Source organism: Oncorhynchus mykiss, chromosome 4, assembly GCF_057628025.1.
Source record: "Oncorhynchus mykiss isolate SJ-2025 chromosome 4, ASM5762802v1, whole genome shotgun sequence".
Classification (NCBI taxonomy): domain Eukaryota; kingdom Metazoa; phylum Chordata; class Actinopteri; order Salmoniformes; family Salmonidae; genus Oncorhynchus; species Oncorhynchus mykiss.
In genome coordinates this window covers 94050001-94064359 of record NC_143025.1, presented here as the reverse complement: position 1 = coordinate 94064359, position 14359 = coordinate 94050001, and the positions used below count along the sequence as shown (strand labels likewise).

The window sequence follows — 14359 nt, the reverse complement described above, 5'->3', positions numbered from 1 at the left end:
GCATGTTAGTGAGGTAATATACTATAGTAGCAGCATGTTAGTGAGGTAATATACTATAGTAGCAACATGTTAGTGAGGTAATATACTATAGTAGCAACATGTTAGTGAGGTAATATACTATAGTAGCAGCATGTTAGAGGTAATATAATATAGTAGCAGCATGTTAGTGAGGTAATATACTATAGTAGCAGCATGTTAGTGAGGTAATATACTATAGGAGCAGCATGTTAGTGAGGTAATATACTATAGTAGCAGCATGTTAGTGAGGTAATATAATATAATAGCAGCATGTTAGTGAGGTAATATACTATAGTAGCAGCATGTTAGTGAGGTAATATACTATAGTAGCAGCATGTTAGAGGTAATATAATATAGTAGCAGCATGTTAGAGGTAATATAATATAGTAGCAGCATGTTAGTGAGGTAATATACTATAGTAGCAGCATGTTAGTGAGGTAATATACTATAGTAGCAGCATGTTAGTGAGGTAATATACTATAGTAGCAGCATGTTAGTGAGGTAATATAATATAGTAGGAGCATGTTAGTGAGGTAATATACTATAGTAGCAGCATGTTAGTGAGGTAATATACTATAGTAGCAGCATGTTAGTGAGGTAATATAATATAGTAGTAGCATGTTAGTGAGGTAATATACTATAGTAGCAGCATGTTAGTGAGGTAATATACTATAGTAGCAGCATGTTAGTGAGGTAATATACTATAGTAGCAGCATGTTAGTGAGGTAATATACTATAGTAGCAGCATGTTAGTGAGGTAATATACTATAGTAGCAGCATGTTAGTGAGGTAATATACTATAGTAGCAGCATGTTAGTGAGGTAATATACTATAGTAGCAGCATGTTAGTGAGGTAATATACTATAGTAGCAGCATGTTAGTGAGGTAATATACTATAGTAGCAGCATGTTAGTGAGGTAATATACTATAGTAGCAGCATGTTAGTGAGGTAATATACTATAGTAGCAGCATGTCAGTGAGGTAATATACTATAGTAGCAGCATGTCAGTGAGGTAATATACTATAGTAGCAGCATGTTAGTGAGGTAATATACTATAGTAGCAGCATGTTAGTGAGGTAATATACTATAGTAGCAGCATGTTAGTGAGGTAATATACTATAGTAGCAGCATGTTAGTGAGGTAATATTCTATAGTAGCAGCATGTTAGTGAGGTAATATACTATAGTAGCAGCATGTCAGTGAGGTAATATAATATAGTAGCAGCATGTTAGTGAGGTAATATACTATAGTAGCAGCATGTTAGTGAGGTAATATACTATAGTAGCAGCATGTTAGTGAGGTAATATACTATAGTAGCAGCATGTTAGTGAGGTAATATACTATAGTAGCAGCATGTTAGTGAGGTAATATACTATAGTAGCAGCATGTTAGTGAGGTAATATACTATAGTAGCAGCATGTTAGTGAGGTAATATACTATAGTAGCAGCATGTTAGTGAGGTAATATACTATAGTAGCAGCATGTTAGTGAGGTAATATAATATAGTAGCAGCATGTTAGTGAGGTAATATACTATAGTAGCAGCATGTTAGTGAGGTAATATACTATAGTAGCAGCATGTTAGTGAGGTAATATACTATAGTAGCAGCATGTTAGTGAGGTAATATACTATAGTAGTAGCATGTTAGTGAGGTAATATACTATAGTAGCAGCATGTTAGTGTGGTAATATACTATAGTAGCAGCATGTTAGTGAGGTAATATACTATAGTAGCAGCATGTTAGTGAGGTAATATACTATAGTAGCAGCATGTTAGTGAGGTAATAAACTATAGTAGCAGCATGTTAGTGAGGTAATATACTATAGTAGCAGCATGTTAGTGAGGTAATATACTATAGGAGCAGCATGTTAGTGAGGTAATATACTATAGTAGCAGCATGTTAGTGAGGTAATATACTATAGTAGCAGCATGTTAGTGAGGTAATATACTATAGGAGCAGCATGTTAGTGAGGTAATATACTATAGTAGCAGCATGTTAGAGGTAATATACTATAGGAGCAGCATGTTAGTGAGGTAATATACTATAGTAGCAGCATGTTAGAGGTAATATACTATAGTAGCAGCATGTTAGAGGTAATATACTATAGGAGCAGCATGTTAGTGAGGTAATATACTATAGGAGCAGCATGTTAGTGAGGTAATATACTATAGGAGCAGCATGTTAGTGAGGTAATATACTATAGTAGCAGCATGTTAGTGAGGTAATATACTATAGGAGCAGCATGTTAGTGAGGTAATATACTATAGTAGCAGCATGTTAGTGAGGTAATAAACTATAGGAGCAGCATGTTAGTGAGGTAATATACTATAGGAGCAGCATGTTAGTGAGGTAATATACTATAGGAGCAGCATGTTAGTGAGGTAATATACTATAGTAGCAGCATGTTAGTGAGGTAATATACTATAGGAGCAGCATGTTAGTGAGGTAATATACTATAGTAGCAGCATGTTAGTGAGGTAATAAACTATAGGAGCAGCATGTTAGTGAGGTAATATACTATAGTAGCAGCATGTTAGAGGTAATATAATATAGTAGCAGCATGTTAGTGAGGTAATATAATATAGTAGCAGCATGTTAGTGAGGTAATATACTATAGTAGCAGCATGTTAGTGAGGTAATATACTATAGTAGCAGCATGTTAGTGAGGTAATATAATATAGTAGCAGCATGTTAGTGAGGTAATATAATATAATAGCAGCATGTTAGTGAGGTAATATACTATAGTAGCAGCATGTTAGTGAGGTAATATAATATAGTAGCAGCATGTTAGTGAGGTAATATACTATAGTAGCAGCATGTTAGTGAGGTAATATACTATAGTAGCAGCATGTTAGTGAGGTAATATAATATAGTAGCAGCATGTTAGTGAGGTAATATAATATAGTAGCAGCATGTTAGTGAGGTAATATACTATAGTAGCAGCATGTTAGTGAGGTAATATACTATAGGAGCAGCATGTTAGTGAGGTAATATACTATAGTAGCAGCATGTTAGTGAGGTAATATACTATAGTAGCAGCATGTTAGTGAGGTAATATAATATAGTAGCAGCATGTTAGTGAGGTAATATACTATAGTAGCAGCATGTTAGTGAGGTAATATACTATAGTAGCAGCATGTTAGTGAGGTAATATAATATAGTAGCAGCATGTTAGAGGTAATATACTATAGGAGCAGCATGTTAGTGAGGTAATATACTATAGTAGCAGCATGTTAGTGAGGTAATATACTATAGTAGCAGCATGTTAGTGAGGTAATATACTATAGTAGCAGCATGTTAGTGAGGTAATATACTATAGTAGCAGCATGTTAGAGGTAATATAATATAGTAGCAGCATGTTAGTGAGGTAATATACTATAGTAGCAGCATGTTAGTGAGGTAATATACTATAGTAGCAGCATGTTAGTGAGGTAATATACTATAGTAGCATTATGTTAGTGAGGTAATATAATATAGTAGCAGCATGTTAGTGAGGTAATATACTATAGTAGCAGCATGTTAGTGAGGTAATATAATATAGTAGCAGCATGTTAGTGAGGTAATATACTATAGTAGCAGCATGTTAGTGAGGTAATATAATATAGTAGCAGCATGTTAGTGAGGTAATATACTATAGTAGCAGCATGTTAGTGAGGTAATATAATATAGTAGCAGCATGTTAGTGAGGTAATATACTATAGTAGCAGCATGTTAGTGAGGTAATATAATATAGTAGCAGCATGTTAGTGAGGTAATATACTATAGTAGCAGCATGTTAGTGAGGTAATATACTATAGTAGCAGCATGTTAGTGAGGTAATATACTATAGTAGCAGCATGTTAGTGAGGTAATATACTATAGTAGCAGCATGTTAGTGAGGTAATATACTATAGTAGCAGCATGTTAGTGAGGTAATATACTATAGTAGCAGCATGTTAGTGAGGTAATATACTATAGTAGCAGCATGTTAGTGAGGTAATATACTATAGTAGCAGCATGTTAGTGAGGTAATATACTATAGTAGCAGCATGTTAGTGAGGTAATATACTATAGTAGCAGCATGTTAGTGAGGTAATATACTATAGTAGCAGCATGTTAGAGGTAATATAATATAGTAGCAGCATGTCAGTGAGGTAATATACTATAGTAGCAGCATGTTATTGAGGTAATATACTATAGTAGCAGCATGTTAGTGAGGTAATATACTATAGTAGCAGCATGTTATTGAGGTAATATACTATAGTAGCAGCATGTTAGTGAGGTAATATACTATAGTAGCAGCATGTTAGTGAGGTAATATACTATAGTAGCAGCATGTTAGTGAGGTAATATACTATAGTAGCAGCATGTTATTGAGGTAATATACTATAGTAGCAGCATGTTAGTGAGGTAATATACTATAGTAGCAGCATGTTAGTGAGGTAATATACTATAGTAGCAGCATGTCAGTGAGGTAATATACTATAGTAGCAGCATGTTATTGAGGTAATATACTATAGTAGCAGCATGTTAGTGAGGTAATATACTATAGTAGCAGCATGTTAGTGAGGTAATATACTATAGTAGCAGCATGTCAGTGAGGTAATATACTATAGTAGCAGCATGTTAGTGAGGTAATATAATATAGTAGCAGCATGTTAGTGAGGTAATATACTATAGTAGCAGCATGTTAGTGAGGTAATATACTATAGTAGCAGCATGTTAGTGAGGTAATATACTATAGTAGCAGCATGTTAGTGAGGTAATATACTATAGTAGCAGCATGTTAGTGAGGTAATATACTATAGGAGCAGCATGTTAGTGAGGTAATATACTATAGTAGCAGCATGTTAGTGAGGTAATATACTATAGTAGCAGCATGTTAGTGAGGTAATATACTATAGTAGCAGCATGTTAGTGAGGTAATATACTATAGTAGCAGCATGTTAGTGAGGTAATATAATATAGTAGCAGCATGTTAGTGAGGTAATATACTATAGTAGCAGCATGTTAGTGAGGTAATATACTATAGTAGCAGCATGTTAGTGAGGTAATATACTATAGTAGCAGCATGTTAGTGAGGTAATATAATATAGTAGCAGCATGTTAGTGAGGTAATATACTATAGTAGCAGCATGTTAGTGAGGTAATATACTATAGTAGCAGCATGTTAGTGAGGTAATATACCATAGTAGCAGCATGTTAGTGAGGTAATATACTATAGTAGCAGCATGTTAGTGAGGTAATATACTATAGTAGCAGCATGTTAGTGAGGTAATATACTATAGTAGCAGCATGTTATTGAGGTAATATACTATAGTAGCAGCATGTTAGTGAGGTAATATACTATAGTAGCAGCATGTTAGTGAGGTAATATACTATAGTAGCAGCATGTTAGTGAGGTAATATAATATAGTAGTAGCATATTTCTTAGCCTCTCTGTCAGGCTTCCTCTTCCCTATAACAACGACAGCAACAATCACACCTCTGTCTGTCTAGTATTCTTCATTCCTCCGACAACAGCAACAATCACACCTCTGTCTGTCTAGTATTCTTCATTTCTCTGACAACAGCAACAATCACACCTCTGTCTGTCTAGTATTCTTCATTCCTCTGACAACAGCAACAATCACACCTCTGTCTGTCTAGTATTCTTAATTTCCTCAGACAACAGCAACAATCACACCTCTGTCTGTCTAGTATTCTTCATTCCTCTGACAACAGCAACAATCACACCTCTGTCTGTCTAGTATTCTTCATTCCTCTGACAACAGCAACAATCACACCTCTGTCTGTCTAGTATTATTCATTCCTCTGACAACAGCAACAATCACACCTCTGTCTGTCTAGTATTCTTAATTTCCTCAGACAACAGCAACAATCACACCTCTGTCTGTCTAGTATTCTTCATTCCTCTGACAACAGCAACAATCACACCTCTGTCTGTCTAGTATTCTTCATTTCCTACGACAACAGCAATAATCACACCTCTGTCTGTCTAGTATTCTTCATTCCTCCGACAACAGCAACAATCACACCTCTGTCTGTCTAGTATTCTTCATTCCTCTGACAACAGCAACATCTGTCTAGTATTCTTCATTCCTCCGACAACAGCAACAATCACACCTCTGTCTGTCTAGTATTCTTCATTCCTCTGACAACAGCAACAATCACACCTCTGTCTGTCTAGTATTCTTCATTCCTCCGACAACAGCAACAATCACACCTCTGTCTGTCTAGTATTCTTCATTCCTCTGACAACAGCAACAATCACACCTCTGTCTGTCTAGTATTCTTCATTCCTCTGACAACAGCAACAATCACACCTCTGTCTGTCTAGTATTCTTCATTCCTCCGACAACAGCAACATCTGTCTAGTATTCTTAATTCCTCCGAGAACAAAACCACGCCACGCAAAAAAAGTACACAGAGCTAAGGGTGAAAGCAACGCTCCGTTGCTGTGTATGGGTAGTTTACCTGAAGTGTGTAGGGCCCTTGACGAATCCCAATCACCACGCGTTGCTCTGCGCCCACGCTATTGGAGGCTGGCTTGAATGACGTGAGGATTGGCGTTTCTGATTGGCCGAGCAGGGACAGGAAAGTGCAGATGTTGCGGCTGAAGGCGGAGCTCTCCGAGTTACTTAAAGACGCGAGGTTGAGAAAACACTAGTAAAGCACACAGGGCTGCGGGAGTACAGAGGGGAAGAAGAGAGAGAGAGAGAACGGAGAAATAGAACAGAGAGGGACAGGGAGGGAGTAGAGAAGACCGTGGAGCCCGCGGCACTGATGGAACAACAGGATATATAACCGTTCCCTGGGTAACTGCTTCTATTACTCCGGTGTTTTTCCCTGGTGCAGTATGGCCTCTAAATTAGCCTTTATTTTTTCCCCCCACGGTGCATTCAAACTGATCAAGGATAATACATCTAAAGCATTCAGTCGGCGCGCACTTCTCTTCTCCGTGGAAGACTGGAGATTTCACCTCCCTCTCTCTCTCTCTCTATCCAGCGCTGCTATTTTATCATTCAGTCCACCAGAGGGTATGATTAGCTAAAGGCATGTGATGAGAGCCACGGACTAAATCATTGATTGTTTTCTCGTCTTTCAAGCGTACTGGGCTCAATAACTCGAGTGTGTTGATCTTTTAGGATCATCTATGTGGCTGTTGACTGTTACATGAATGTACTGGATACTGCTGTGTTTCTGTGTAGCTGAAAGCCGACCGGAGTTGTGTACTGGAGCCTATTTGTCTGTTGGGGGTTGTCTGTTCTTTCCCCACAGTAACATATCTGTCCCCTTCTCTCCCCTCTCTCTCTCTCTCTCTCTTTCCTTCCCTCCCTACCCCAGACACCGTATTCCATGCCTCTCCTCTGTCGGGGCCTCGTCATTGATGGGCAACCACTTGGACCGTATCACCCATCTCAGCTACAGCGAGCTGCCAACCGGCGATCCGTCCGGAGTGGAGAAAGAGGAGCTCAGGGTCGGCGTAGCTTACTTCTTCTCCGACGAAGAGGAAGAGGTGGATATGACTTACTTGTATATCATTTAGTGTTGTCTGTCTTGTGTGTATTCCATCGGGGACCACGTTGGAAACAAATTGGCATCGCTTTAACCCTCAAGCTACCAACATATTGAAACGCACATTATTTACCAACCGGGGTTAATTTGACCACAAGAATAAACTATTAGAGGGGGAAAAAAAACAATTATAGTAAAATATCTATGTATATCTTATTAATTAGCATATTCTGTCAAAATAATTGTAGGGTAAATAATAATTGTATGATAATCATGGGGTATAAACCACTGCATTTTAAAGGGGCACACCAACATTTGAAATGTACTTTATTTTACTGACAAAAAAGTCGTTCAATTCACTTCGAAAACGGATCCTTAGAGACATCGACTAAACATATGGCATCGTTCTCTGATTTACCCTACAGACAGCATTTACATCACTGTTAGTGGAACAATCAGAGTGGTAGAGGTTATGGCATCGTTCTCTGATTTACCCTACAGACTGCATTTACATCACTGTTAGTGGAACAATCAGAGTGGTAGGGGTTGTGGCAGCATTTTCCACAAAGCATGTCCACATCATGTAAGTCAATTCAATCCAAATGATATGTCACCCTATTATCATAACAAGTTGCACATATATAATATTGGCGGATATTTTTGCAAATCTGGTATTTCTAACACATTGTCCTATTTTTCTGAGAAATACACACCAATACAGCACTATGTGAATTCAGAGGGAAGCTGGTTTCTGGACTACAGTTCTACCAAGTTTTCCTACCACTGACAGACTTGTATGAGCTGCATATATCTCAGGGGATTTAGATGTGTTCACAGGCATACCTAGTTATAACCATGGGCGCGTTCATAAGTTATCTATGTATGACAAATTGAGCTCCCGAGTGGCGCAGCGGTCTAAGGCACTGCATCTCAGTGCTAGAGGCGTCACTACAGACACCCTGGTTCGATCCCGGGCTGTATCACAACCGGCCGTGATCGGGAGTATCTAACTAAATGCTTGTGTTCCTAGCTCCAACAGTGCAGTATTATCTAACTAAATGCTTGTGTTTCTAGCTCCAACAGTGCAGTAATATCTAACTAAATACTTGTGTTTCTAGCTCCAACAGTGCAGTAGTATCTAACTAAATGCTTGTGTTTCTAGCTCCAACAGTGCAGTAGTATCTAACTAAATGCTTGTGTTTCTAGCTCCAACAGTGCAGTATTATCTAACTAAATGCTTGTGTTCCTAGCTCCAACAGTGCAGTAGTATCTAACTAAATGCTTGTGTTTCTAGCTCCAACAGTGCAGTAGTATCTAACTAAATGCTTGTGTTTCTAGCTCCAACAGTGTAGTAGTATCTAACTAAATACTTGTGTTTCTAGCTCCAACAGTGCAGTAGTATCTAACTAAATGCTTGTGTTTCTAGCTCCAACAGTGTAGTAGTATCTAACTAAATACTTGTGTTTCTAGCTCCAACAGTGCAGTAGTATCTAACTAAATGCTTGTGTTCCTAGCTCCAACAGTGCAGTAGTATCTAACTAAATGCTTGTGTTTCTAGCTCCATCAGTGCAGTAGTATCTAACTAAATGCTTGTGTTCCTAGCTCCAACAGTGCAGTAGTATCTAACTAAATGCTTGTGTTCCTAGCTCCAACAGTGCAGTAATATCTAACTAAATGCTTGTGTTCCTAGCTCCAACAGTGCAGTAGTATCTAACTAAATGCTTGTGTTCCTAGCTCCAACAGTGCAGTAATATCTAACTAAATGGAAAGACAGTAGTTATATAGGATGGTGTGTATAGACAGTAGTTATATAGGATGGTGTGTATAGACAGTATAGACAGTGGTAATATAGGATGGTGTGTATAGACAGTATAGACAGTGGTAATATAGGATGGTGTGTATAGACAGTATAGACAGTGGTAATATAGGATGGTGTGTATAGACAGTAGTTATATAGGATGGTGTGTATAGACAGTAGTTATATAGGTGGTGTGTATAGACAGTAGTTATATAGGATGGTGTGTATAGACAGTAGTTATATAGGTGGTGTGTATAGATAGACATTAGTTATACAGGATGGTGTGTATAGATAGACATTAGTTATACAGGATGGTGTGTATAGATAGACATTAGTTATACAGGATGGTGTGTATAGATAGACATTAGTTATACAGGATGGTGTGTATAGACAGTATGGACAGGAAATGAGTAGAAAGGTGTGTACAGCAGTAGTTATATATGATTCATTATGACTAGAATACAGTATATACAGTTAAAGTTGGATGTTTACATACTGAGGTAAAAACTCGTTTTTCAACCACTCCCACAAATTTCTTGTTCATTTTAATTTTTAATTTTTTAACCTTTATTTAACTAGGCAAGTCAGTTAAGAACAATTTCTTATTTTCATTGACGGCCTAGGAACAGTGCGTTAACTGCCTGTTCAGGGGCAGAACGACAGATTTGTACCTTGTTAGCTCAGGGATTTGAACTTGCAACCTTCCGGTTACTAGTCCAACGCTCTAACCACTAGAGAGTTGGACTAGGCTACCCTGCCGCCCCCTTTTTTCGATTTTCGACATACCCAAAGCTAGCTGCCTGAAGCTCAGGCCCTGAAGCAAGGATATGCATATTATTGGTACCATTTGAAAGGAAACACTTTGAAGTTTGTGGAAATGTGAATTGAATGTAGGAGAATATAACACAATAGATCTGGTAGAAGAAAATACAAAGAAAAAAACGTTTTTATTTCATTTCTACCACCATCTTTGAAATGCAACAGAAAGGTCCCAGGTCTAGCCATCCCTCTGGTTGTAATTCCGATGGTGTCCACAAGAGGGAAGCAGTGTATGTGCAAAGTTTCAGACTGATAACTTGAAGTCTGAGTGAGCTAGTGTGAAATTTAGTGTGAAATCACCCAGGTACATTTGGGCTAAGACATTGACATTTTCATTACATTTTTCTGCAAGAATATCGTCAAATCTGTATACTTGGACTTTGATTGAACTTTTTCCAGTATTAGTAGCCATATTGTCAGTTCAACATTTGCAAAACACCCAGTTTTCATAACTTCATAACTCTCCATATTCTTGTAAATTTTGCCCGAAAGGAAAAGGCTTGTCGCACAAGGTTAGCTACATTTTGCAACAGATACGGGTTTTCCCGTACTCCCGTAAAGCCCAGCTCATTGGCTATCTAGCTAGCTTTGTTTGACCCCGATTGGTGCTTATTTGACAAAGTTGCAGTCAATCAAGTGGAGACCGTCCGCGTCATCGGCGCGCCATGAAGACGCCGCTCTCTGACCAAATTTGGTGTCCTATAGGATATACTATATAGTGAAGTCTGGTTACGTTCTAGGATCTCTGAGGAATACATACGAACGTGATTTGACTGGTTGAAACCACGTTTAGGGTTAGATTTTCACAGATTCCTTTCTTTGCAAATTGAACGAGTGGAAATACAAAATTGATCGTGCATGCTATATGGACCTTTTTAGGATATGAAAAATGATTTTATCTAACAAAACGACACTTCATGTCATCTCTGGGACCCTTTGGATGATAAATCAGAGCAAGATTTCAGAATGTAAGTAACCTTCAGAGGTGAATATATCAAACCTATCGCGGTGAAAAAAAAGTGTTTTGTTGTTAGGAGCAAACAATAGCATGGCATTTCTTCACAGTAATAGCTAAGGTAAATTGGACAGTGCAGTTATATTAACAAGAATTTAAGCTTTCAGCTGATATAAGACGCTTACATGTACCGACATTCGTTGTTTCTCTAAAATTTGCGATCGTGACACACCTGCGCTGCATGATTTACAACTGTCCCGTTGACAGGACACCTATCCCAACTGGAATTGTGCATGACAAGTTAATTTTTCCAACAATTGTTTACAGACAGATTATTTAACTTAGAATTATCTGGATCACAATTCCAGTGGGTCAGAAGTTTACATACACTAAGTTGACTGTGCATTTAAACAGCTTGGATAATTCCAGAAAATGATTTCATGGCTTTAGAAGCTTCTAATAGGCTAATTTACATAATTTCAGTTAACTGGAGGTGTACCTGTGGGTGTATTTCAAGGCCTACCTTGGGAGCAATTTCCAAATGCCTGAAGGTACCACGTTCACCTGTATAAACAATAGTACACAAGTATAAACACCATGGGACCACGCAGCCGTCATACGGCTGAGGAAGGAGATGCGTTCTGTCTCCTAGAGATGAACGTACTTTGGTGCGAAAAGTGCAAATGAATCCCAGAACAGCAGCAAAGGACCTTGTGAAGATGCTGGAGGAAACAGGTACAACAGTATCTATATCCACAGTAAAACGAGTCCTATATCGACATAACCTGAAAGGCCGCTCAGCAAGGAAGAAGCCACTTGTCCAAAACCACCATAAAAAAGCCAGACTACGGATTGCAACTGCACATGGGGACAAAGATCGTACTTTTTGGAGAAAAAAGTCCTCTGGTTTGATGAAACAAAAATAGAACTGTTTGGCCATAATGACCATCGTTATGTTTGGAGGAAAAAGGGGGAGGCTTGCAAGCCGAAGAACACCATCCCAACCGTGAAGCACGGGGGTGTTAGCATCATGTTGTGGGGGTGCTTTGCTGCAGGAGGGACTGGTGCACTTCACAAAATAGATGGCTTCATGAGGGAGTAACATTATGTTGATATATTGAAGCAACATCTCAAGACATCAGTCAGGAAGTTAAATCTTGGTCACAAATGGGTCTTCCAAATGGACAATGACCCCAAGCATACTTCCAAAGTTGTGGCAAAATGGCTTAAGGACAACAAAGTCAAGGTATTGGAGTGGCCATCACAAAGCCCTGACCTCAATCCCATAGAAAATTTGTGGGCAGAACTGAAAAAGTGTGTTCGAGCAAGGAGGCCTACAAACCTGACTCAGTTACACCAGCTCTGTCAGGAGGAATGGGCCAAAATTCTGGGGATGTGATGAAAGAAATGAAAGCTGAAATAAATTATTCTCTCTACTATCATTCTGACATTTCACATTCTTAAAATAAAGTGGTGATCCTAACTGACCCAAGACAGGGAATTTTTACTAGGATTAAATGTCAGGAATTGTGAAAAACTGAGTTTAAATGTATTTGGCTAAGGTTTATATGGAAACTTCCGACTTCAACTGTACATGTGAAAGCACATACACCTTAGTCAAATACATGTTTAAGTCTCCATATATCCACTAGTTCTAATATATCCCTGATATTCATACATGGGGTGGCAGGGTAGCCTAGTGGTTAGAGCGTTGGACTAATAACCGAAAGGTTGCAAGTTCAAACCCCCGAGCTGACAAGGTAGTTGACAAGGCAGTTAATCCACTGTTCCTAGGCCGTCATTGAAAATAAGAATTAGTTCTTTACTGACTTGCCTAGTTAAATAAAGGTCAAATAAATCCCTGATATTCATACATGAGGGTTATAGTTTATAGTGTGATTTCCTTTACTGTCCATTGAGGTACTTAAAACCGTATTAGAATCTCCCACCATAATAATTTAGTTATGTATTGCCTATAAGCTCGATAAATTCAGTAAACTCAGTATTATTTTGTGTGTTATTTCTTACATTAATTGTTGCATTATTACTTACAGCCCAAAATAAGTTTTGGAAATTTGGTCGATGGTCGCTCACCAGCATTTTGACCAGAAATGCAACTTTCCTAAAATGGATCCTTTGTTCGTACACCCCCCAAGGCATTTCCACTCATCCCAGGAGCTGCTTCAAGACGCCGCCTATGGAGAAGAGGAATACAGAGTGGGCTTTTAGTCCAACTCAGCAAGCGTGCACACCATCCACCACTTCTGAGTATATTACTTGCTAATGTTCAGTCCCTGGACAATAAAGTAGACGAGCTCAGGGCGAGGATCTCCTTCCAGAGACACATCAGGGACTGTAACATACTCTGTTTCACAGAATCATGGCTCTCTCTGGATGTACTGTCCCCGTCCATACAGCCAGCGGGGTTCTCCGTATTAACATCATAATACGTAACTATATAATGATAATGAAAGGTGGAGGGGTTTGTTTCATTATGAACTAGTCATGGTGTGATCGCGATAACGTACAGGAACCAAGTCCTTTTGTTCACCCGATCTGAAATACCATCAAATGTTGACCGCATTCTCTTCGGTCGTCGTCACGGCTGTGTATATTTCTCCTCTACACCAATACAGCCCTCTGTGTATCTGAGTACTGTATTGCAGTTCTATCAAGTATTTATACCAGTGGAGGACCAGCTTTACCAGTGGCAGATTTTTAAATGCACATAAATAAGGTCATTTTGTTTTTCATACGATACGTCGTATTGAAAAGTCCAATCTCATGAGATGACACGGGGAGCTCTACAGATAATCTGTCGATCTGGTCTAAATACATGTTCCCCTCCATCCTCTGGTGGTATGGATCACTTGTTATTATGTCTCCAGAGAAACAAATAGAGGTCATATCTATCAAATTACTAAAGGCAAAATTAGGTGTTTTTGGCTGGGGTCAAAATGACCCCAAATAACTTACATTTGTAAATAGTGCATATTGATATAGAAAGTCTAAACAATTATTTATTTGAATAATTGAAAACACTACTTTTAGCCTATGATAAAACATATGCCTCTCAACTGGGATCAAAATTACCCCAGTTGGTATCTTGAGGGGTCTTGTAACCCTGGGCTTGTAGGCCTACTCAGGCTACCATTATGTCAGATCATGAAATGCATGTTTAAATACATTTCTACCAAATTATTAGATGGCCTGTAAAAAAAAAGTACATTTTTTTTCACGCACTGAGAAAAATCAGCACGAACCAGATTG

General features: G+C 38.3%; 1 protein-coding gene across 1 annotated transcript in view; it reads left to right on the top strand.

Annotated features, from left to right (window-relative positions):
• Positions 1-6667: 6667 nt before the first annotated feature.
• The window catches only part of lratd1 (LRAT domain containing 1), an 8926-nt gene continuing 1234 nt past the window's right edge, over positions 6668-14359 (top strand). The window contains exons 1-2 of the mRNA XM_036976426.2: positions 6668-6817; positions 7347-7518. Of these exons, the coding sequence (XP_036832321.1) occupies positions 7390-7518 (129 nt within the window). The 5' untranslated portion in view covers positions 6668-6817; positions 7347-7389. The remainder of the gene's footprint in view (positions 6818-7346; positions 7519-14359) is intronic.